Source organism: Anabrus simplex, chromosome 6 (genome assembly GCF_040414725.1).
Source record: "Anabrus simplex isolate iqAnaSimp1 chromosome 6, ASM4041472v1, whole genome shotgun sequence".
Lineage (NCBI taxonomy): Eukaryota > Metazoa > Arthropoda > Insecta > Orthoptera > Tettigoniidae > Anabrus > Anabrus simplex.
In genome coordinates this window covers 246,623,841-246,648,608 of record NC_090270.1, presented here as the reverse complement: position 1 = coordinate 246,648,608, position 24,768 = coordinate 246,623,841, and the positions used below count along the sequence as shown (strand labels likewise).

At 38.5% G+C, this 24,768-nt stretch overlaps 1 protein-coding gene across 3 annotated transcripts in view; it reads right to left on the bottom strand.

Annotated features, from left to right (window-relative positions):
- The window catches only part of LOC136875699 (zinc finger protein 677), a 48,988-nt gene that overhangs the window by 4,271 nt on the left and 19,949 nt on the right, over positions 1 to 24,768 (bottom strand). For 2 of the 3 annotated variants that reach the window (XM_067149260.2, XM_067149261.2), the window contains exons 2-4: positions 8,080 to 8,162; positions 7,851 to 7,952; positions 3,218 to 3,276 (exon numbers count right to left, since the gene is read on the bottom strand). In XM_067149260.2, the coding sequence (XP_067005361.2) occupies positions 3,218 to 3,276; positions 7,851 to 7,952; positions 8,080 to 8,148 (230 nt within the window). In that variant the 5' untranslated portion in view covers positions 8,149 to 8,162. The remainder of the gene's footprint in view (positions 1 to 3,217; positions 3,277 to 7,850; positions 7,953 to 8,079; positions 8,163 to 24,768) is intronic. The other variant, XM_067149263.2, reaches the window with a different exon arrangement.

Here is a 24,768-nt window from a genome sequence, read left to right as displayed (position 1 = left end):
TGCTGGTAATTTCCTGTTACATCATACTCCAGTAACATTATGATCATTTGTCAGACTGTACTATTCGTCTCTTATTAATAATAATAATAATAATATTATTATCGCTATTTCTTGTGACTATTTTTACCGCATTTCAAAATTGTTTTGGAAGTGATTTAGCAAATTAATTGTGAATTAATAAATTTTGCAATGGAATGGTATTGGAACTGTTGAGCTTTACTGATATGTGATTTAATTCAGGAGAAAGAAGAGTGAGGAATCTTTCAGGTGTGCATGATTATCGAGGTTATTCTGGTTAGCTTTTTTGGTATGTGTATTTCTATTGCCACCTTAATATTTAATAACTTTTTATTAATTTTGATATGTAATATTATATCCTTCCACTCACTTTTCTGTGATTCATAACAGTAGAACCTCTTCAATAATAATTTAAAAGAAAAGAGAGATCAAAAGAGACATATTGGAATTTTTTGAGACTGAGAAAAAGGTAGAGCAAGGAAGTCAGGGAAACAATTCATGTACGACTGGAATTCATAATACGAATTATAAGGAAAACCTATAAATGAATATATATTGAAAACTATAGGAAAACTGCGAGATCATCAAACAATTATGATCATATACATGGGACATCAATGACACATCTAAGAATAACTGTAAGGAAGTCTGCATACACTCGGCATCAAGTATAACACATCTTTTGTGTTTTAAACAATTATAATTAATTTAAAACTATTTTTTATAAGTAGACATATGTATAATTTTTGTTAATACATATTTAATTCATATTAGAATCTTAGGATTTCCTTCGAGGGGTTGCTCTCAATTGTCAATATATTATGCAACGACAATCCACTGAAACAACTTATGTTTTTCCTTTTAACTTTGAATCTAGTTTTATTTCTATAATTTATAGTATTGTAATTTTTAACCTAAAATCAAACTTTATCTCTTTGTCCCGAACCTAGTTACACCAGGCCTCGATAAAATTTTCAATTTAGTTTTGCAGTGGGAAACTCGGATGGCATAAAGGAACTGACAAGCAATATGTAGTGGTTCTTATTTTCTTGGTATAGGATACTTAATCAATTAATTTATTCAATAATTAATTAAAAAGAGAATGTATTACTTAAAAGATTATCCTTTTTGAGGTGCTGTGGCATAAGAAAATTTAAATCAAATAGGTCATTCATACCTAATTGCATCAGAATAGATTGCAGGTTTCCACTTATTCTTGAAGAAATAAAATGCTGAAGTGCCTGTTTTCTTGCAAAAGTGGCACAAGGCACACCGCACGGTAGTTTTGACTAACATCACGAACACCGTATTTATTTTACATCCACGAAACTTGGTTATAATTCACTTTCTTGCCTACTTCACAACTCATTAACAGTACTACTAGAGCATAATGATTGAAATTAAGAAATTCATTAATTGATATGCACAGTACAGCATATGTGTTGAAATGGGAAGCAAACTGAAACGTTTATTTATGTTGTAAACTAGAAATGTTTATGGCCGAGAATCCTGATTTGTAACCTCATACCATTCCCTGCTTTCCTTATTATTATCATCGACTTTCTGTCAAATTCTGATGTTTAATCCTACCGATAGTACCTACGTATTTCATAATCTGAATTTGCTTTGTCACTTATGTTGCTCTCACACTCACTTGCATCAATTTCAAATTTTCCACTTTCTTCACCCATTATCGCTATTTTCTTAGTATTCATGAAAACGATTTAATTATTATGACCCTATTTTATAATCATTTTGAGTAATTTTTTCAAGGCATAATGTCTACAAGAGCTAAAACATGAACATTCACAATGTCAACAAACTTCTGATAAGATCACCATGGAAATTGCACACAGAAGCAAAAGCCTTCTTCTTTTTCATGCCAAATCCCTCTGTTAGGTCTACCTAAGGGCCCTGTGTATACACTCCTGACAGCTATTGGCTAATATTACAAACATAATCTAAAATATACAGTCACAAAAGCACACAAATAAAAATTCCGGATAAAGACGTCTTTCACTCCTGGAGGAGCAGATGAGTTCCTGATAAACATGTGTAATGCTCGACTAAGGTTAAGCATTACTTTCCATCGTACTTCTCCAATACCTTCAGCAACAATTGCTACTACTGCTCACTCATTCCAACAACAAATACTGCTGTCACACTCCACAACATAACGACAACAACCAACACTACTACTGTCACTCCAACTCACGGCTAGCCTCATTTTCATATCCCTGCTTAAGAAGTACTGGGCACTTCCTGATGTGGCTAGAGGAGGAAGATTGTGTTTCATGTTCCAAAAGTTCCTCAGGGAAACAATACGAAAGAACAATACAAGGAGAGACCGCCAGGGTGATTCCCAGCCAAACACACTCATCACCTTCAGGAAATACTGAAGGGGGGCTATGAATGGGCTGATGGTCACTTGAGCACAGAACATTTTATAAAAGCAGAAGAAGTGTATTGATGTAGAGGCAAGCACATCAGAGGAGAAGACATTAACTACTACTACTACTACTATTACTACTACTACTACTACTGCTGCTGCTGCTGCTGCTGCTGCCGCCGAGGTGCCGGAATTTAGTCCCACAGGAGTTCTTTTACATGCCAGTAAATCTACCAACATGAGCCTGATGTATCTGAGCATCTTCAAATACCACCGAACTGAGCCAGGATTGAACCTGCCATGTTGGGGTCAGAAGGCCAGCACCTCAACCGTCAGAGCCACTCAGCCCAGCAGGTCATAAACTAGCGTGCATGATTCACAAGTGCCATTTATCTGGAATGAACAATCCAAAGAGAAATGGAGAAAAGTACTTAGGAGTAAATGATGGTTGATTATTCAGTCAGAGAGGTAATGCCAGTAAGGCCATTAGGAATGTAAATATTTTCCATAAGCTTTGGTAAAGAACAAATATTCTCCAGGAAAGTTGTATAGAAATTATGAAACAAAGGAGCCTGACAAATAATTAGAATCTCTGTGATCAAGTCTTACTAGATGATTCAGTGATGCTGAAGTTAACCACACAACACTAAATAAGTAAGTCATAGGAGCACCCCAATGTTAAATAAAGGTGGACAAATAGAAATGCCACCTGGCAGCAATTTGCTGGCTAAATAAACTCACATATGACACCCCTGAGAGAGAACATGAGCTTCATTACTGACATTAAAGTGGAATAAAATGGTCTCTTACTCTTGTGATACTGCTGCACCAATGTCACACTGCTCACTGCCATCTTCATTCTTCATGAGCTACAGAAAATAAGACATGTGAATAAATCAAGAATGGTTTTAAAATTAACTTAAGTACACAAAATACAGTAACCAATTAGGTTGTACTAAAATATAAAACATATGATCTCTGCAAACACTGAGCAAAGCATACTATATCCCCAAGGTACAAGTAAGTCCTTGAACAACCTTGCCCGTTTATGCACTCTGCTGTCACTCATTGCATTGGGGCCGTACATCTCACATATCTGGGGGTAAATGTCTGTGGCTGACAAGTTCTTTGCTGTCAGAAATCGTATCACAGAACATACTGCGCAGTTGGTGGACTGTTGAATTGTCTTAAACATTTTAACCTCATAGTAAATACAACATAATGTGATGCCAGGATTGCAAATAGAGTATTTTTTTTGTTTTGGAAGTTGTTTTATGTCGCACCAACACAGATAGGTCTTATGGCGACGATGGGATAGGAAAGGGCTAGGAGTGGGAAGGAAACGACTGTGGCTTTAATTGAGGTACAGCCCCAGCATTAGCCTGGTGTGAAAATGGGAAACCATGGAAAACCATCTTCAGGGCTGCCGACAGTGGGGTTCGAACAATAGAGTCCGATTGTGTATGCATGTTTCTCATAAACATAGAAATTTACATAGCTGCAGCCAGTCACACTTTACTAAAATAACCCTTGAAGATATGATTTTCCTTCAAACTACTGACAATACCACCTTTGCTTTGCACCAGTTCATACAAAAATATCTGAATGAAAATAGAAAACAAATACATGGTTACCATCAGATGTCTATCATATGAGGTCAATATCTATGCCTATTAATTATCAAGCCAGGAAGAAGTGACTAAGATACATATTTATAATGGATGCAGCTCTCACATAACCAATGAAATTGATTATACTGCAGCTAATAGAACTCAGTAATGACATAGAACATTCTCAATTTCTCACCGTCGATAATTTTAATTTAATTAATTTTTATTACAAAAATTCAAAGGAAAACCAATTGATTCCAATATCAAACTTCTGCAACATCTGCTAAAGGATGTTCTATGCTGCAAGTTTACTCCACCAGAGCTGGTTAGTTAGAATTAACCAGCAGATTTTAGTATACATTGCAGAGCCTATAGCTTAACACCATACATCTTGTTTCAGATGTGTTCACTGCTGGAATAAGTGCAGTGCATAATCTCTAAAATGAATCAGTCTTAGAGACAAACTGAGCAACAATAAAACTGGACCTATGTTATACTATCGTTCATTGATTCTCCAACTGTTCCTCGATAGCTATGCACTTTTATGGGATAATAAAGCTGAAGTTGAGAGGCTGTTATGAGTTTAGGTAACTCACACTCTAGACCAGAGGTGCCCACGGGTGGGCATTCTGGTCTGCGAGCCCCAGCACTGTAAGTGGGCGGGCTGGCAGGTGATGCACGCAGAGTTTGAAATGGAGGCAGAAAAGAATGAAAGAAAGAGGGCAGAAATTCACATCATTTTCAATTTGCGTTATAAGAAAAAAGTTATTTATGTTCATTGCAGTTTATATGTTTTGACCTGATACAATAAAGAGTTAGGCCCACAACCTCAAATATTTTTATAATGTACTAATGAATTACAGTCTTCACTATTACATTTTAAGAGATTCTTTACAAACGGTTTCAATTTAATATGGAGTTAAGGTGGATAAGCTGTAGCTTGTTGTCGTTTGGGTTTAAATTATCTGATAAACTCACCAACAATCCTATCATGCTTACCAGGAATAACATCAATGAGGTTATTTATTTGAAGGCATACTGTGCATCTACCTGGTAGATATATTTGCACTGTCGTCGTACTTTAATCTTGGATAGTAAATATCTATGTCCAAACTCGTGATGTAACCCCCTGTCGCCATTTAGAGCCTAACTATTATCACCTGTTAAATTTTAAATACTTTTCAGAAATTCAGTGAACAGGGAAAGTCACACAACTCTACAACACTGTGCAAAATAATTGTTGCATTATGTAATTATATTACTTTTAGCTTCATGAATAACAGGAATTTTACTTTTTTTAAATGGAAATAATGTCATGCTCATCCAAGGAATTGTAAATCATAGCTTGTATGCATGAACCCTGTACCTTTGTAGATGGTAACACAAACATTTTAACATGTCAGTTTTCTTTGAATGAATAAATAAATATAAGAAAGTAAAACTGACTGTTTATATTGAGCACATTATAAATCAAACCCGAATATCTTGAAAGGATCAGGTTTTTTAAAATGCGATTATAGAGTTTTATTTTAAATAATGAAGCCCAATCAGCTCTTCGGTGAGTAGTGGAACAGAGCTTCGTAATCACAATCGAACGTCAATGCTCCCTCCCTTTCCTACAAAGTGTGTTTGCTCTCTCGCTTCACTGTGATGTATGCTTATTGCGTAAGCTGCCCGCATTTACGTCACGCCAGCCTGGCCGCACTGGGCTAGCCACAACGGGCGCCCGGCTGAGCACCTCTGCTCCAGAGGCTACCGAGTTCTTGGGGAAATTTCCTGTTACTAGAACCATCAAATGCGATAACTCACTGCAAAGGTATTTATTAATTCACAGATGCTCCATGCTTTGATGGCATGTTTGGGTTTTCAGTGATATCTTGAAAACAGGGACCATACCTAAATAATTTTGGAAAAGTAAGATTATTGCTATTTTGAAACCTAGAAAAGTGAAAGAACAAGCCCAAAACTATAGACCAATAGCCTTAATGAGCTGCTGTTATAACTCCTAGAATGACTATTTATAACAGAATCTGCACTATCATTATCACTCAACATATTCCTATTGAAGAAACAGGCTTCAGACCAAAATGCAGCTGCTGTGACCAAATTTTTGCCCTTACCTCATATATAGAGGCTGGTTTCCAATTGCAACTGACAACTTCTGTCGTGTTTTTAGACGTCTCAGCTACTTATGATACAGTTTAGGAAGAATGATTAATATACAAATTACAATGACTGATTTCTTGTAAAACTACAGTCAAGCTCATCATGAAAATGCTCAGTGACAGACTCTTCCATGTGATCATGGGGACTCAAATGAGAAACAAAGGAAACTTAACAATGGCCTTCCACAAGGATCAGTACTGGCTTCTCTCCTCTTTAACCTATAGATATCAGGTCTACTGGAAACTCGGTCAAAAAAGTTCTGCTATGCTGACGATATAGGTCTTGCTACAAGACATAGCAGCAACAATGAAAATGAAAAAAATGCTTGGAGATGACCTGGCCATTTCTGAAAGCTATTTCTTCAAGTGGAAACTTAAACCAAGCTCAACAGAAACTGAGGTGCCTCATCTGGTTTTCCATCTCAACAAAACAATGGCAAACAATGTAATTAAAGTACCCTTTGGAGGAAAAATCCTCATGAACAGTAAATTTTCTAAATACTTGGGAGTAATCCTAGATCACACCCTTTTGTTTTTCAGGAAACACCTTAAGAATACAGCAGCTAAAATAGTCACAACAACATCTTCAACAAACTATGTTGTATATCGTGGGGTGCCTGTGCAGAAACCCTAAAGAGCTCTGCTACGAGTCTTGTCTTCTGTGGCTGAATACTGTGTCACAGCATGGCTAAACAGCCTCACATGAAGCTAATTGATTCCCAGCTCAACAATACCATGCGGAAGATTAGCGGAGTCATCAGACCCACTCCTATTTATTGTCTTCCTATTCTCAGCCACATTATGCCACTTCACCACCAGAGAAAAGTGTTCTTGTCAGAGAATATGAAAAGATCAGGGCTAATTTGGACCTTCCCATTCACGACTATATCCTAGAGCTTCAGAGGGGCAGAATGAAGTCCGGACTACCACCTAATGTTTATACCAAAGAAGTGACTGAGAACCACTTTAATCCATTCAATGAATGGAAAGGGGGTGGACTACCAATACCAGCCATCTGCTTTGGCCTCTGCTCAGTAAAAAGACCCTGTTACAGGATTTCATCTCCCAAGTAGAACACTGTCTGCTCTAAATAAGACCTGCACAAATACCGGAATCTGTGCACTGTCACTGTTCAGATGAGGGAAAGTCCTGTGTCTCCAGTGTGACTGTTGTGCTCCTTCCCAGCCTATACAACAAATCACATTCTAGTGCAGACTGCAGGCCTACGAATGTGAACCATTGGACTTTGTTCAAGCCACACCTTTTATGATACAGTGGCTGGATAGTTTGGATTTTAAAATATAGATACGTTGTTTCTTATCATGTGTATTTATGGATATAAGGTACTTTTTTCATCTTCCAGGCTGGTATAAATAGTGTAGTACTGCACATAAAAGTCATACAAATAAATCTTTTGTGCAGGAGGTAAAGTGTATAAGTCAAAAGTAGCTATATTTCAGGACATAAGTTTGAAGTTTTAAAAACGGAGACAGGGTTTAAAATGAAGAGGCCAACATCATTATATTTCAGAAAATTATATTTTCATTTTTTCATAATGTTTTTTTTCTTTTAACTGTTGAAAATTAAATCAGTTACTTGTACTATGAAGGCCTGATATAACATAACTTAAACTCTTACTCCCTGGCATGAAAGAAATATAATACTCACCCGACTTTCATATTTTTCGTCTTCACTGTAATCAACAAATATAAAATCTGGTTCAACCTTTACCTCCACCAGGTGATCACTGGCCAATTGCACATTGGGTTCCTGGAAAAGAATTGCAATATTAATAATTAGAGTACAAATACATTTTTCAGGAGATATTAAAACTACAGAATTTGATCAAAGTTTTATTTGTAATACAAGTGTGAATAATGAAACAAATAATACTTACAAAATTTGAAGAATCTTCTGTATCTGACAGCCATCCTGGCTCACATTTAATGAACTGTGGTTCCTCCATAATTTGTCAAGAATCTACAATAACATACAGAAATATAACAGAAATAAAAATATACAAAAATTTACAATGTTTGAAAGAATTTTATCTTACTCTAAGAATTTTTTGTTACCTATCTTTACAATACAGTCTCTGAAGAAAGAAATAAGAAGAAAATGTTTTGTTTTGTGATGTATTAGCTTAAACACAACATGCAGACCATTTATTTTAATTATTTAAATATTCACTTATTAGTAGACCTACATGACACAATCCATAGTTTATGTATTATTATTTGAAAATCTTCCTGCAGCATATATAGGTTACTATGAAGATAAAGAGTACCTACAAAATCTAGTTAGTACATACAATAACATAATGGTATTTACTAATCAAACAATGAAACTGTGATGAAGTCAATATATAACAACATATGTTTAGGCCCAACAACATGGCTCTTATACGCAAATAGAATCTTTAAGGGCCTGTAATATGACAGCCAATTAAATGTATGGTATAAATTTATGAGGCAGATTGCACATTTATTCCTAAGTTGGATTGAAAACAAATACTATGACACTCATTTAATAATAATAATGTTATTTGTTTCACGTCCCACTAACTACTTTTACGGTCTTCGGAGACGCTGAGGTGCCGGAATTTAGTCCCGCAGGAGTTCCTTTATGTGCCAGTAAATCTACCGACACGAGGCTGTCGTATTTGAGCACCTTCAAATACCACCGGACTGAGCCAGGATCGAACCTGCCGAGTTGGGGTCAGAAGGCCAGCGCCTTAACCGTCTGAGCCACTCAGCCCGGCAACACTCATTTATATGCAATCTGGCGAATGGTGGATGTAAGACTGCTGTGAGTGAGCGAACTCTGTACCATGTACAGCTGGGAGACTGTGTTACATATGGATAAACTGTGAAGTATGCGGACACTAGTTCTGCACAGAATTTAAACATGAACTCCCCTAGGGTGACTTACTTACTTACTTAATTCCTCTCATTCCCACTGGAACATAGGGCATCCGTGAAACATCTCCATTGTGGTTGTCGACTTGCCAATGCTTTAACTTCCTTCCAAGTCTTCCCTACTTCAAGGGCCTCCTCCTATACAGACCTCCTCCAGGTCTTCCTAGGATGACCTCTCCCCTGTGCGCCTTGCACATTCCATTGCAATGTTGTGCGATCTATAGATCCCGCTAGCTATCCCAAAGTATGGCCTATCCAATTCAATTTCCTCCTCTTGGTTTCCACTGTGACTGGAACTTGGTTTGTTGTTCTCTGTAGCTCTTCATTGGATATAATTTCAGGCTATCTAATGTTTATGATGCATCATAAGCAACGGTTTATAAACGTCTGCAAGGGATTAGTGAGAGTTCGTGTAACCTTCCAAGTTTCATAAGCATATAGAAGGACTGATTTAACATTTTTATTGAAAACTTTTATTTTTGTCTTCCTTGAAGAGTTGTTATTCTTCCACACTGCATACAGCTGTATAAAGGCTCCATTTACTTTCCTAATTCTGGCTCTCACATCCTCTTCCGCCCCTCCTCTTTTCCTTCTACCCAACATTTTTCTCATGACATTATCGAGCAACACTAAAAAGATTGTTGGTGAAACAATGCATCCCTGGAAAACTCTACTTGTGACATTCATATAATCTGTGAGCTTTCCCATATGAACTACTTTGCATCTATACCCTTCATACAATTCCTTCATGAGATTCAAGATGTTATGCGGTACTCCGTATTTCACCAAAGTCTTCCACATTACAGTCCTATTTACTGAATCACATGCTCTTTCAAAGTCTATGAATGTCGAGTACAAAGTGGGCTGCCATTAATTACTTTGTTCTAGAATTATTTTTAGCATATTTATTAGATCAACGCATCTGCACTGTGCACAGAAACCAGCTTGTTCTTTTCGAAGATGCTGCTCAATTGAGTCTTTTACTCTGTCTTGAATTATTCTAGAGAGAATTTTACTTGGTATCCTCATTAGTGTTATTGCTCTCAAATTCTTACACAATGCGGTATCACCTTTTTTTTTTGAAGTTTCACAATCAAGCCTTCTTTCCAATTAGATGGAATTCTCTCTTCTATCCCTGTTTTCCTTAATAATGGAAGGAACAAATTAAGGTGGCCTCTTCATCCACTTTTAGTATTTCTGGATCTATATTTTCTATACCTGCTGCTTTACCATTTTTTAATTGTTCCAATGCTAACCTACCTTCATGCCTTGTTGGGGGATCTAGCTTTATTCTTGAGACTTCACTCTCTAAGCCTTCATTTACTTCTTGCATTTCCTGCTCATTTCCATCATCTTTGTTCAAAATTTCTGAAAAATACTCTTCCCATCTTCTCAATTGTTCTTCATGTGATAACATATTTCCTAGCTTATCCCTCACTGGTTTACTATTCTTATAACCTCCTCTTGACAACTTCCTTGTAATTGTTTCATATTACCCTTCTTTATCCCTCACTGGTTTACTATTCTTATAACCTCCTCTTGACAACTTCCTTGTAATTGTTTCATATTACCCTTCTTTTCAGCTTCCTCTGCATTTTGCATTTTTTTATTTTTTATTTTTGCTAGTGGCTTTACGTTGCAGCAGCACAGATAGGTCTTATGGCCACGATGGGATAGGAAAGGCCTAGGAGTTGGAAGGAAGCAGCCATGGCCCTAATTAAGGTACAGCCCCAGCATTTGCCTGGTGTGAAAATGGGAGACTATGGAAAACCATCTTCAGGGTTGCCAACAGTGGGATTTGAACCCACTATCTCTGAGATGCAAGCTCACAGCCGCGCTCCTCTAACCGCATGGCCCTCTGTAATTTGTGCCTGCTTGTCAATCCATCTTCTTTTATTGCTTCTCACACTCCTTTTAACCATTTTGTCAATTTCTGAATATTTCCTTTGGGCTTCTGACTTCTGTTGCCTTGTTCTGGTTTGATTTACTACAGCTTTTTCCTCTTTTCTTCAATTAAGTCCCATGTTTTTCCTCAGACATCCAGTCTTTCTGTTGATAGCTCCGATAACCAATTACTCTTTCACACACTTGCATGTAAGTGTTCTTAACATTTTCCCAAGTTCTTTCCACACTCAACTCTTCCTCTTCTTTAAGATTTGAAAGGACTTCAAACCAATTTTTCAACTCCAAACTAAATTTTTTCCTCCTATTTTCATTGTTAAACCGCCCTAGGGTGAAAGTGACAATAACTGCAGAATATTTGTTTTTGCAAGTGTCACAGCAAATAACTTGTGTGACTTATTGAGAAGAGGGAGAGAGTGCTAACTAGTGTGATTGTGTGTGTAATTGTAATGTTATTGGTTTTTACATCATCCTAACTACTTTTACGGTTTACGGAGACCTGTGCAATTGTATAGGAATTAGTAATAGTTAATAAATTTTAGAATAAACACTACCAGTTGTGTGATCATTTATCAACCTGCCTACACATTGCAACTGGTGTCAGAAGTGAGATAAACTGGTAGCATGCATAGTAGTCTGTACAAATTTTCTAGCAAGTTAACAAAATGGATACTGAACAGCTCCTGGCTTTTCTCAGCAAGATTACAAGTGAATTCAAGAATGAACTTAAATCCAGTCAAGATGGACTTAAGAGTGATCTTAAATCTAATCTGGACCAAATTAAAAATTGAACTCAATCAAACAATCACCATTGATTTGCATTTATGACTGTCAGAAAGGTGGCAGAAATCTTAAGTTGCCTGAAATTTCAAGGAGTGTTCTTTACAAAATTGTCTCAGGATGCTTAGATCATCAGAAGTTGTGCTCACGCAATCTAAAATAAACAGCATGGGATGCTCACAAGGGAGCATTCTTTTGCTTCATGACAATGCGCAACCTCACACGGCTAATCAAACCCCAGACCTCATCGCTTCATTTGGTTGGGAACAATTTGGTTGATCATCCTCCATATAGTCGTAACCCAGTGCCTAGTGACTAGTGACTGCCACTTGTTCCTGCACTTGAAAAAGCATTTAGGAGGTCAGTGCCACAACGATGATCTAAAAATGACCGCACGACAATGGCTGGCACATCAGGCGGCAGATTTCAGAAGCTGGTTTCACGATATGACTAGTGCCTTAATATGCTTGTAACTTATGCTGAGAAGTAGTTTAAGGTACAGGCTTACATGAAAAAAAAAAGGATTGTTTAAAAACAGCATTACTTTTTCCTATATCAAAACGGTACTTACTTTAAAAACATGCCTCGTGCATGGTATTGATTAGGTGGGAATATCAGAAAACATTTAACTGTGTTGTTAGTGCTGCGTGTGAACTAACGAAAGTCAAGTTGAGAGACAATGGGCAGTGAATGTAGACCACCATAACTGAGCAAAATTTGTATCACGTACAGACTTATGAGACCGTGTTATGTGTACATAAACTGTGAAGTTTGTGGCTGCTATAGCTGGACAGTGAGTTTAATCGTGAACTGCCCTAGGGTCCTAGTGACAGTTGCAGAGATGTGTGTAGTGTAATTGTTGTAGCTTATAAAAGTGGCAGAGTGGGTAACATGTATTACTGAACAGAGAGAGAGAGAAATAACTAGTGTGCCTGTGTAATTGTATAGCAATTAGTATTAGTTAAGAATTCTTACAGTAAATGCTACCAATTGTGTGTTCATTCATCCACCTGCCTAAATATTACAATGTTGTTCTCTTCCATTTTGCTTTAGCCCTTCACTAAATCCAACATCTGCACTTTGAAGCAGAACTATCAGGTCAATAGAACAAATGTATCTCATGCATCACAATTATTTTATGAAGAGAATTTTTGACACTGTTAATAGTAAGAGTAACAATATACACTCTGCATTGCATTATGTATGTTTGTTTTCTTCATATTGAGATTTTTCTTTCCGTTACCAAGTTCCTCTACACTTAATCTTGGCAATAATTGTAGAGTTCAGCAATTCCAAGTGAAACCCCATAAAAAATGCAAACTTTGAATAACTCGCACCTACCTCTCTGTGTCCTGTCAAGAGCCAATCGAATTGAACTTTGTTCAATGTTTCTGAATAATGACTCCAGGTCAGTGCTTGCCTAGCTCTTATGGCAGATGTTTCCATTAAGCCAGTATTGAAGTGCTCTAGATCTGTACTTTGTCTGTCACTGCGCATGGCTTGGCAACACCGAGGTCTGTGCTGGCGAGAACCAGATCTAAATAGCCGGTGCTCTCGTATGCTGTTTTTGCAGTGTAATATGTGTGAAATTTTTTATGACATCTTTGCTCGAACATGATACTGTAGTTAGTGATGAAGATTATGTACTTGAATAATAGAACAGGGATGGTGTATTAATGTGTTTAATTAACACTCCAACTATCGTGGGGACGAAAGAACAACATGAATAATAATCAGAGAGAATAAAGATAATATTAGAAGCACAGAACATCAATATATAAAAATCTTCGAAGCCACAACAAAGTTCAAGGAGTTTATAACACATATATGAGTTTATACACATATATTGATACTAGAGGCCGCCACACACTCCCTCCGCAGTGACAGCGTCCATGTATTTTCGAGGGAAGGTGACCCTTCGACCTGATCTGGTGATCCGTGGTGCGGGTGTATTGGATGGAGTGCTGCCTGTCTTCTTCTGAAGGTTGACAGTCTTTGGAATGGAACTCGACGGAATGTCCAGAGTAGTTTCTCCAGGTATGTCTTCCTTGTTGTCCGATGATTGGTCTGCCAGAAGGAAGGCAGGTTTCAATCTGTCAATGCCAACGAGCTAGAATAACATAGAGGGGCTGTAAGCCTGTCATCAGCGCTCCCTGCTTGAAGCAAGTTGATAAGGGGCAGCCATGTTAACGGTTGTCAAAACAAAGCGAATTGGCGCGAGAGCATATGTTGAGGTGACAGAGAGATCGTGCATGCCAATTTAATTCCCTAAGTTTTAAGAAGTGAAAACATAGATTCTCGCTTTCAAGAATGCCAGCCGTAAGCTCAACATATGGTTGTTCTAATCGGAGTAATAAAACCAAGGATGTATCGTACTTTAAGTATTACTGAATTATAGCCGAGATTCCTTTTTGTAATTTCTGTTTGTAATTAAATCCATTTTATTGTTTACTTAGCGAAAGTACGGATAGCCACGGTAAGTATTTGTCGAATTTTGTTTCAGATTTCGTTTAAAGAACAAGGAATGAACGGAACAATGCGTTGTGAGGGCGAAAAGAGATAAATGGTATCCCACTCAATTCGGCTGCTTATGCTCTGTACATTTCCAGCCCTATTTAATTTTCATTCTCATTTGCAAATAAAGGAAATGGAGCGCCCACAAGCAAGGAAACGTAACCACAAAAAAATACTTATTTCATTCAAACGTACACTAAGTATGGTAAATACAGAATTTTACTGCAATTTTTTTAAATGTATACAGTCTTTATTGTAGATGTCTGTTGCCCTGGTTTTTAAAACTATGCCACACTTCATAATGGACAACTTTCAAGCTTACCTTTCAGCTAGTAATCCCAGTATGATATGGTAATGGGAGAAACATGATATCCCTCCTATATTCTTCTTCTTCTTCTTCTTCTTCTTCTTCTTCTTCTTCTTCTTCTTCTTCTTTTATGACCACATAGGATCACTTTAGTCAGTCCGTCGTTCAGGTCTCTTTGAAGGGATTGTTCGGGCTTTGCGGTCCTCCCAGTACTTCTTCAGACGCTCCGATCTTCGTGCCCTTTCCTCAGTTGAAAATGTGCGTGTTGTTGGTTTGTTTTGTGTAAGGGTAAAGCGGAGGTTTGTATTCTTGAGTTTTGTATTCAATTTTATCTTATTTTTGGTGTCTTCTGTTGTAAGGCCTATTTCCTTCAGATCCTCTCTTACTTCTCTGATCCATTTACATCCTGTTGTGGTATTTTTTGAGACGAGATTGTGTTGTACTAGTTGTTTCAGAAGTCTTGAGTCCTGCATCCTCATGATATGTCCAAAGAATCCCAGTCTCCTCTTACGCATAGTATCTGTAATGGGTTCTAGCTCTTTGTACACGACTTTGTTAGGTATTAACCGCCACTGTCCATCTTTCTGATATTTTTTGTTGATACAGGTTCTTCCAATCCTCCTTTCAATTTTCTGAAGTCTGTCAGTCTTTGATTGTTTATTCAGGTAAAAGAGTGTTTCTGCTGCATATGTAGCTTCCGGTTTTATAACTGTGTTGTAGTGTTTTATTTTTGAATTTATTGATAGACATTTCTTTTTGTAGATATCCCATGTTAATTTTTGTGCTTTAGCTAATCTATTTGTTCTTACTTGGATTGAGATTTTTTCATTTAAGTTATGTGTTATTACTTCTCCAAGATATTTAAACTGAGTTACTATTTTGATTTTATTACCATTTATGGTGACTTCTTTTAGCTGTGTTGGTTTTTGGGGCATAATTTCTGTTTTTTCAAATGATATTTTGAGGCCAATTTTATTTGCAATGTTTTGAAGTTCTGATATCTGGATTTTTGCTTCTTTTATGTCCACTGCTAGTAATGCTAAATCGTCAGCAAAACCCAGGCAATTTGTTTTGATTTTTCAGCCAATCTTTATTTTGGGGGGACATTTTCTAAACCATTCCCTCATTACCATTTCTAGAGCACAGTTAAATAATAGTGGTGAGAGCCCATCTCCCTGCCGCAGTCCAGTTTTAATTTCAAATGTCTCTGATGTTTCACCCCTAAACTTCACTTTTGACTTGGTATTGGTGAGAGTCAATTTTATCATGTTTATTAATTTGGGGTGTAGTCCAAGGTGTCTTAAAATTTTAAACAGAGATTCTCTATGGATGCAATCATAAGCTTTCTTGAAATCTACAAATGTTATCACCATATCTCTGTTTCTTCTCCTGTTATAGTCCATTATCAACTTAAGACTCATGATCTGATCAGGACAGCTCCTCCAGGGTCTGAAACCTCCTTGATATTCTCCTAGTTCTTTCTCAAGTTGTAAACTTATCCTATTAAGGATGATTATTGAAAATATTTTGTATGTTATGTCTAGGAGAGAGATTCCCCTGTAGTTATTAGGGTCGGTTTTGTCCCCTTTTTTGTGCAGAGGATGAATGAGGGCTGTTGTCCAGTGTTCTGGTAGTTCTTCTTTAATCCAGATAGAGACAAGTTGTTGATGGAGGGCAACTTTTGCTGAGGTTCCTGCATATTTCCAGATTTCCGCAAAGGTCTGATCTTCTCCTGGCGCTTTGTAGTTTTTTAATTTATTCAGAGCTTGGTAGACTTCCTTTATTGTGGGGGGATTGATGTTTTCTGGTGATGTTTTTATCGGGGTGTTGGTGTCCAAATGAAGGAGTTCTGTAGGTTCCTCACAATTTAAAAGCTTGTTGAAATGTTTAGCCAGAATTTCTGCATTGTCTTTATTGTTATGGGCCAGCTTACCATCTTCATCCTTCATCAGTAGGGTCGGGGGTTCATATTTTTGGAGCTGCTTTCTGAAGGTTTTATAGTAGTCCCTTGATTTAGTTTTACTGAACTGTTCTTCAATTAACTGCAGGGTGTCCTTATGATGTTGTCTTTTTATTCTTCTTAAGACTTGGGTAGTTTCTTTTCTCTGTTTTACTAGCTTTTGATAGGATATTTCTGTCTTTTGGGACTGATGTAATAGCCATGCCTGATGTCTTTTCTCCACTGTTTCATCACATTCACTGTTCCACCATTGGTGTTTTTTACGTGGTTTAATTGGAGCTAGGTCTTCTGCAATTTGTTTAAGGTTGTGTACTAAGTCTTCAAGTTTGTCTGTGATTTTTATTTTTTCAGTTGCTTTCTGGTAATTTTTGTTGTTGATTAGCTGGGTAGGATCTATTTTTCTTTTAGTTTTAAGGGCTTGCTTTTGTTGTCTCCTCTGGGGAGTGAGTTTAATTTTAATTTTAACTACGTAGTGATCTGAACCTGTGTCTATTCCTCGGAGGACTTTGACGTTATAGATCTCTTTGTGGTGGTATTTGTCCATGCAGACGTGGTCCAGTTGCCATTCTCCTTTAGTGTAGTCAGGGTGTTTCCATGTTTTGAGTTTTTGAGGTTTCCTCTTAAAACATGTAGATTTTGAGATTAAATTATGGTTTCTACACAGGTCAACTAGTCTCTCTCCATTTTTATTTGTTTTCTTGTGTGCTGGCCATTTTCCGATGATGTCACGGTATTTTCTTTCTCTGCCTAGTTGAGCGTTGAAGTCACCTATTAATAATTTTATATGGTGTTTGGGGATGTTATCTATGGTCTGGTCCAATAGGTCCCAAAATTCTCCTGTTTCCTCCTGGTCTTTTGAGGAGTTGTTTTTATCATTAGTGGGAGCATGGGCATTTATTATAGTATAGATTTTATTAGATGCCTTTAAGGTGAGCGTTGAGAGTCGTGGAGACTGTGATCTGAATTCTTGAACTGAGTTTATTATTTTAAGGCTGACCAAAAATCCTGTTCCAAATTGTGGGACATTCTTCATCACTCTCTTCCCGGGTATACCTTTATAAAGTCTGTACCCTTGAGATTCCAAGGCATCCTGGTCAGTGTTTCTAATTTCCTGTAATCCCATAATAAATAATTACACTAAACGATTATTGTGGTAAAGTATTCATGGGCCGCCTCTGTGGTGTACTGGTTAGCGTGAGCAGCTGCCACCCGTGGAAGCCGGGTTCGATTCCCGGCTCCGCCACGAAATTTGAAAAGGGGCACGAGGGCTGGAACGGGATTCTATCAGCCTGGGGAGGTCAACTGAGTAGAAGTGGGTTCGACTCCCACCTCAGCCATCCTCGAAGTGATTTTCCGTGGTTTCCCACTTCTCATCCAGGCAAATGCCGGGATGGTACCTAACTTAAGGCCACGGCCGCTTCCTCTCCCCCCCACAAGGCCCCTGTTCAACATAGCAGGTGCAGCCCTCCCTCACATTTGTATCCCCCGACCCAATGTCTCACGCTCCAGAACACTGTCCTTGAGGTGGTAGAGGTGGGATCCGTCGCTGAGTCCGTGGGAAAAACCAACCCTGGAGGGTAAACAGATTAAGAAAGGAACACAGTACTCATGAGGATGCAATAATTTTAAAAATATGAACAGAATGAGGTTGTAACCTATTATTGTAGGTCCCTATGATTTTAAGGCTTCCTGTCATAAATATTTATGTCCATCGTTTTTATTCTAATTTACGCTTAACCACAACAACCAAGCAGGGTAACGCTCTTATTCCGATTTCGAGGCCTATTCGTATGTCACTGCGATGATTTCGAACTACCGGTACCCTACAATCAACTGATCGTGATGTTGGCCTCGTGCCGCAATATGATGAAGCGGCGGTATTCGCTTTAATGCTTCAAGCTATCGGCAACGGTCTTTAATTCTCCCCCAGTGATTCTAAAATGCGTATTTTCTACACTTTTCGTCATTTAAAGGCCATGCCCCCTTGCTTGTGTGACAACAGGAAACATGGCGGACTCTCGTTCTATTAGCTTCACCCAGGCAGCGCTTCCGCCTCTCTATGTTATTCTAGCTCGTTGGTCAATGCTAATAGTTTGTTTCCCTGTTGGCATCTCCACCTCGAAGTGTTTGTCACTGCGAGACAGGACTGGATATGGCCCGTCATATGGTGATTGAAGAGGTGTTCTGACCGCATCATGTCGAACGAAAACGAACTTGCTCGTCATCAGCTGTGGGTGTATAAAGATCTTTTTGCGGTCGTGATGTTCTGTTGGGACTGGTCTTAGGTTCCTCAACTGTTCCTTCAATTTGAAAACGAAGGTTGGGATGTCAGTTACTAGTTTCTGTTCATTGAGAAATGCTCCTGGTAACCTAATTGTTGAGCCATAAGTCATTTCCACTGGCGAGGTATTGACTTGCGGAATTATGTAGGAACGAAGTCCTAACAAGACGAGGGGAAGCTTCGAAACCCAATCATCAGACATCTGTGCCTTCAAAGCAGATTTTAATTGACGGTGCCATCGTTCAATTTTTCCATTTGCTGCCGGATGATATGCTGTCGTTTTAATGTGGACGATGCCCAGTGTGCTTGTGAGGCATTTGGAAAGTTGACATTCAAACTGCCTTCCGCGGTCAGTAGTTATGATATGAGGCACGCCAAAACGAGATGTTGAGACTATGGCAAATGAAACTGCTTCTGCTGTGATGTCAGCTAATGGAACTGCTTCTGGCCATCGGGAGAAACGATCAATAATTGTTAGTAAGTAGCGATATCCTTGTGATGGAGGTAGTGGTCCAAGTATGTCCACGTTAATGTGACTGAATCTTGCTGTCGTTGGAGGATACTGTCCCACTGCACTGTTGGTGTGTCTCCAGACTTCGTTGGCAAGAAATACATGCTGATGTCCAGGTCTTTACGTCCTTTCTTAGAGATGGCCAAATGAAGTGCTTTATTTTTTTTTACTAAATTAATGGTTGCTTGAATACCAGGGTGAGCTAGATTGTGTAGCGAGTTGAAAATTGCCTGTCGTAGTTGTCGAGGTACATATGGGCGAATCATATCTTCAGTCATGTCGCAAACGAGTTCTTTACCATTGGGCAACATTATTGTTCGAAGTACAAGTGACGTATTCTTAATGTGTGGAAGTTCTTCGTCACATTGTTGGCTTTCTGCTATTTCTTCCATGGTGACATTTGGAGGTATAGTGATTGAAGCAATTCGTGAACAAACATCAGCTGCGATGTTCTCCTTTCCAGTAGTGTAACGTATGTCTGTGGTGAACTGTCCGATGAAACTGATGTGTCGGATCTGACGTGGAGAAGCTTTGTCTGAACATGAACATGAACATGAAGGTGAGTGGCTTGTGGTCGGTGTAAATCGGAAAATCACGTCCTTCAAGCATGTACTGAAAGTGCTTCACAGCTGAGTAGGCAGCGAGGAGTTCTCTGTCGTAGGTTGAGTAATTCCTCTCTGCATTTGTCAGTTTCTTGGAGAAGAATGCTAATGGTTGCAGATTATTGTCTTTGATTTGTTGCAATGATGCGCCAATAGCATAATCTGAGGCATCTACCATTAAAATTAGTGGTAAATTTGAAGATAGATGAGCTAGAAATGCTGAATCGGCCAAGCTATTTTTTAGGTCATTAAAGGCTTGTCGAAGGTTTTCTGTCCAATTAATTTTTCTGTTGTCATTTTTCTTAGTCCCGTGGAGAAGGTTCAAAAGCTCTGCTTGTTTACTGGCTGAATTTCGCAGTGCTCTTCGGTAAAAGTTAATGAGGCCAAGAAACCGGCGCAGTTCTTTTACTGTTGTGGGTAGCGGATAGTCAACAATGGTTTGCACTCGCTCTGGTAGTGGTCTGATTCCTTCTGCAGATATCACATATCCCAGGAAAGGTACTTCTGTTGAACTGAAAATGCACTTGTTCAGATTGATTCTGATGTTGAACTTACTGAGTCGTTCGAAAAGCATTTGAAGATGCTTCTTGTGCTCTTCTTCATCTTGTGATGCCACTAGGATGTCATCTATATAACAGTACACGAAATCGAGGTCTCTGAGTATACTGTCGATATATCTTTGAAAAGTTTGAGCCGCATTACGGAGTCCAAACGGGGTGCGCAAAAATTCGAACAAACCAAATGGAGTTATCACTGTTGTCTTAGGTACATCGCCCGGATGTACAGGGATGTGATGATAAGCTTTGATCAGATCTATTTTTGAAAATATTCGTTTTCCATGTAGTTGGCTGTTAAAATCTTGAAGGTTAGGAATAGGATACCTGTCAGGCTTGGTGATGTTGTTGAGAGCACGGTAGTCTCCGCAAGGTCTCCAGGATCCGTCTTTCTTGGGAACTAAGTGGAGGGGACTTGCCCAGGCGCTCTTTGATGGCTGGCAGATTTTCATATCGATCATTTGTTGGAACTCTGCTTTAGCTGCTTTGAGTTTATCTGGTGGTAGTCGTCGTGCCTTTGCTGCTACAGGATGTCCTTCTGTGACAATGGTATGATAAACAGAGGTATCTGGGATGTCGAAATGGACGTTTTCATGGAGCAAGTTGGGAAATTTCTTTAGAATGTCACCATGTTTTTGATCTGGTGGCATTAGATAAACTGTTTCTATGCCCGAGACTTTAATCAATGTGCCAGGTGTCTCTGCTGATGTTAATGGGTCAATGAGTCGCCTGTTCTTTAGATCTACGATAAGGTTGTAATGGTGAATGAAGTCGGCTCCAATAATCGGTGATTGCACATCTGCAATTACGAATGTCCATGTGAAATTGCACCGTAAACCCAAACTGAGTACTAGTAGACGCTTTGCGTAAATGTTAATACCAGTGCCGTTTGCTGCATAAAGTTTACGATCTGTCTTTTTTGGACGATCACTATTCGAAGGTGGAATAACAGAAATATCAGCTCCGGTATCGACCAGGAAACGACTTCCGCTACTTCTGTCTGTGAGAAATAGGCGGCGTGAAAAATGACTCCGATCACCTGCCGCCGCTAGTGTGGAGCGTTTTAGTTTGACTGCAGGTTAGGATTCTGAGCGGAAGGTGGTTGATATGAGCATGGGCTCTGACATTTCTTTGCCCTGCTGCGATATTTAAAGTGATACCAACATAGTGCTCTATTAAGATTAAAAGAATGGACTGATCGGGACCTGTCTCGTGACCTTCTTGGTGAGGAACGAGATGATCGTGAGCTACTTCTTGAAGAACGTGACAACGTTTTCAATTCATTGATTTTCAGTGTTAATTCAGCGATCTGCATTTCTAGTCTTGAGATACGATCGTTACTGACATCATTTATTTTATCGACTGCAATGGTGGATGGTGCCTGCGCGGTTTGAGCACAAACATTTAATCCCGGTTGTGAAATTTCAACAATTTTGTCAGCCATAGTGGCTATGGTGTCCAGATCATCTTTACTCGTAGCTAATATAGAACGTGCGGTAACAGGAAGCCGCTGCATAAATATGGTTTTCAAGAAATCGTCCTTGACTTGCGTACCGGCTAAAGTTCGCATCTCACGCAAGAGCTGAGTTGGCTTCTTATCAACTAATTCTAATTCTGGTAATAATTTCGTCACTTTCCTATTCTCTGACTCTTCAAATTCCTGAATTAGTCGTGCTTTAAGCTCTGTGAACGGAGTGGTAGATAGTGGTCGAGATAAAAAGTCGGAAATTAATTCTACAATATCCGCTTCTAATGACGCAACAACATGATTAAATTTCGTGGTTTCGTTAGTGATACCCAACATAGTAAACTGTGTTTCAACTTGAAGAAACCATACCTTTATGTTTTTCTTCCAGATGGGTGGAATCTTCACTGAAATGCGAGCAATACCCGCTTCGTTCCATACTGTTGTTGGCGGTGGATTTGTTTCGTTGCTGGCATCGGTCATTTTCACACTTGACTAACCACAAAATGTGTTCCGCGCCGTATTTTAATATCACGTCGGGAGTCACCAATGTAGTTATTGATGATGATTACGTACTTGAATAATAGAACAGGGATGGTGTATTAATGTGTTTAATTAACACTCCAACTATCGTAGGGGCGAAATAACAACATGAATAATAATCAGAGAGAATAAAGATAATATTAGAAGCACAGAACATCAATGTATAAAAGTCTTCGAAGCCCTAACAAAGTTCAAGGAGTTTATAACATATATATGAGTTTATACACATATATTGATACTAGATGCCGCCACAATACTTTATCCTACCGGAAGTTAAGTAGTGTGTCAAGCAGTGGCAAACTTGTTCACAGTGAAGGGAGAGATATAGCAACAGCACATTCATGGTCTACTCTCTCATACTCTCCCTGTCACACCAGCTCATGGAACTAGCTCTTATATCATTTAGTTTCGAGGGTCTTACTTCAGCTTGCCATGTTTTAATAGAGTGACTGCCCTCATGGAATTAAAGTAGGTATTCAGTTTTGGTGTAAGCTGAATGAACCACTGTGCTGTATTTCATTTCTAAATTTGTGACTTCACTAACATGAACTAAGCACGCCTTTACCGACTTAGTTACCGTACATAGTTCTACCTCATCCCTTTACCTGTAATTAATTTTTCATTCGATATAAAACTTCTACAATAAAAGATGCTGATGGCATACCAAGCAATGATCCATGGCCCTCATGTTTGAATGCAGTAGTGATGGAACACTCCTTTCTGTTGTGGCAGTACAAAAGCATCACATTTGACATATAAGTCATTTAAAGAATGGACTTCATGTACAGTTTTGTTACTTGTTAAATGTCCTACTAATACATCAAAGGTTTTTGGCAATGGAGGGAAGAGAAAGGGCTAGGATGGGATGGTAATGACCATAGTTAAGGTACAGACACAGTATCTGCTTGCTTTGGAAATGGGCAAACCATCTTCAGGGCTGCCGCCGGAGGGATTCGACCCCACTATCTCCTGAATGTAATCTCACAGCTGTGTGACTCCGACCACATGGCCAAGTTAATATACTACAGGCATTCATGGTAATTTATTATCATCTATGGAAAGACTTTATTAATTAACATGTTAAATCATAATTCAACAATGAACTTTCGTCTGTATTATTTACAAATGATTTCCTGTGCTAGAGTGCGGCTCTGTGCATCTGTTGTCTGGTTGGAAGTAGCGAAGCCAAGCATCCTGAACTATTAAGATGGATGCACTACCAATCTCCAGATTATGCTCCAAGACCACCTTCAAGAGGATCAGATTTGGTCCAGGAATCATCTTGAATATTTTTTTCTTATTTTTACAATTTTCTTTATGTCACACTGACACAGATAGGTCTTATGGCAACGGAAAGGGCTATGAGTGGGTAGGATGCAGCCCTGGCCTTAATTAATTAAGGTAGAGTATTTGCCTGGTGTGAAAATGGGAAACCGGGGAAAGGCATCTTAAGTGCTGCCGTCACTGGGGTTCAAAGCCACTATCCCCTGAATGCAAGGTCACAGCTGCATGACCCTAACTGCACAGACAACTTGCTCAGTATCTTAAATAAAACTCAAGAAACTATCTAATAGTGTTGCTGTTCTCGGGTGTTGTAATTTGGTTGTGTACCAATGCTGTATTAACACGTGTGTTAGCATCTTTAAATTTTGACCTACTATTCTGAGAGTACCTGATTTCTAAATTACAGTTTACTGGAAAGTATGTCATCAGAAACTGCAGTGATTATTTGTGTTGCTTACTCTGCTACCTCGAGAGCAACATGATATAATTCTAAGGCCTTCATTTTCCTTTATAATGGCTTTAATTGTAGCATTGCTTTAGGACTTTCTTCTCTCCATGGGCAACTGCCATTGTAGGGACATACGTAGTTTACCAATGAACTATGGATACGTTTCTAAGCTTAAAAGGACTAACCATTTCATGTTTAGGATATATTTCTCTTTGATATCAGTGGTGTAATATGGGTGTTCTCATATCTATATATATATATATAAAGTAGCTTGTCCTGACTGACTGACAGATTCATCATCGCCGAGCCAAAACTACTGGACATAAAGAAATGAAATTTTGGGGATATATTCATATTGTAATGTAGGTGCTCGCTAAGAGGGGATTTTTGGATATTCTGTCGCTAAGGGGGTGAAAAGGGGGGTGAAATTTTAAAATGAGTGTGTCTATATCTCAAAACTTGAAAAGTTTACAGATGTGAAAATTGGTATTTAGAATCTTCTTTAAAAATAAGGAAA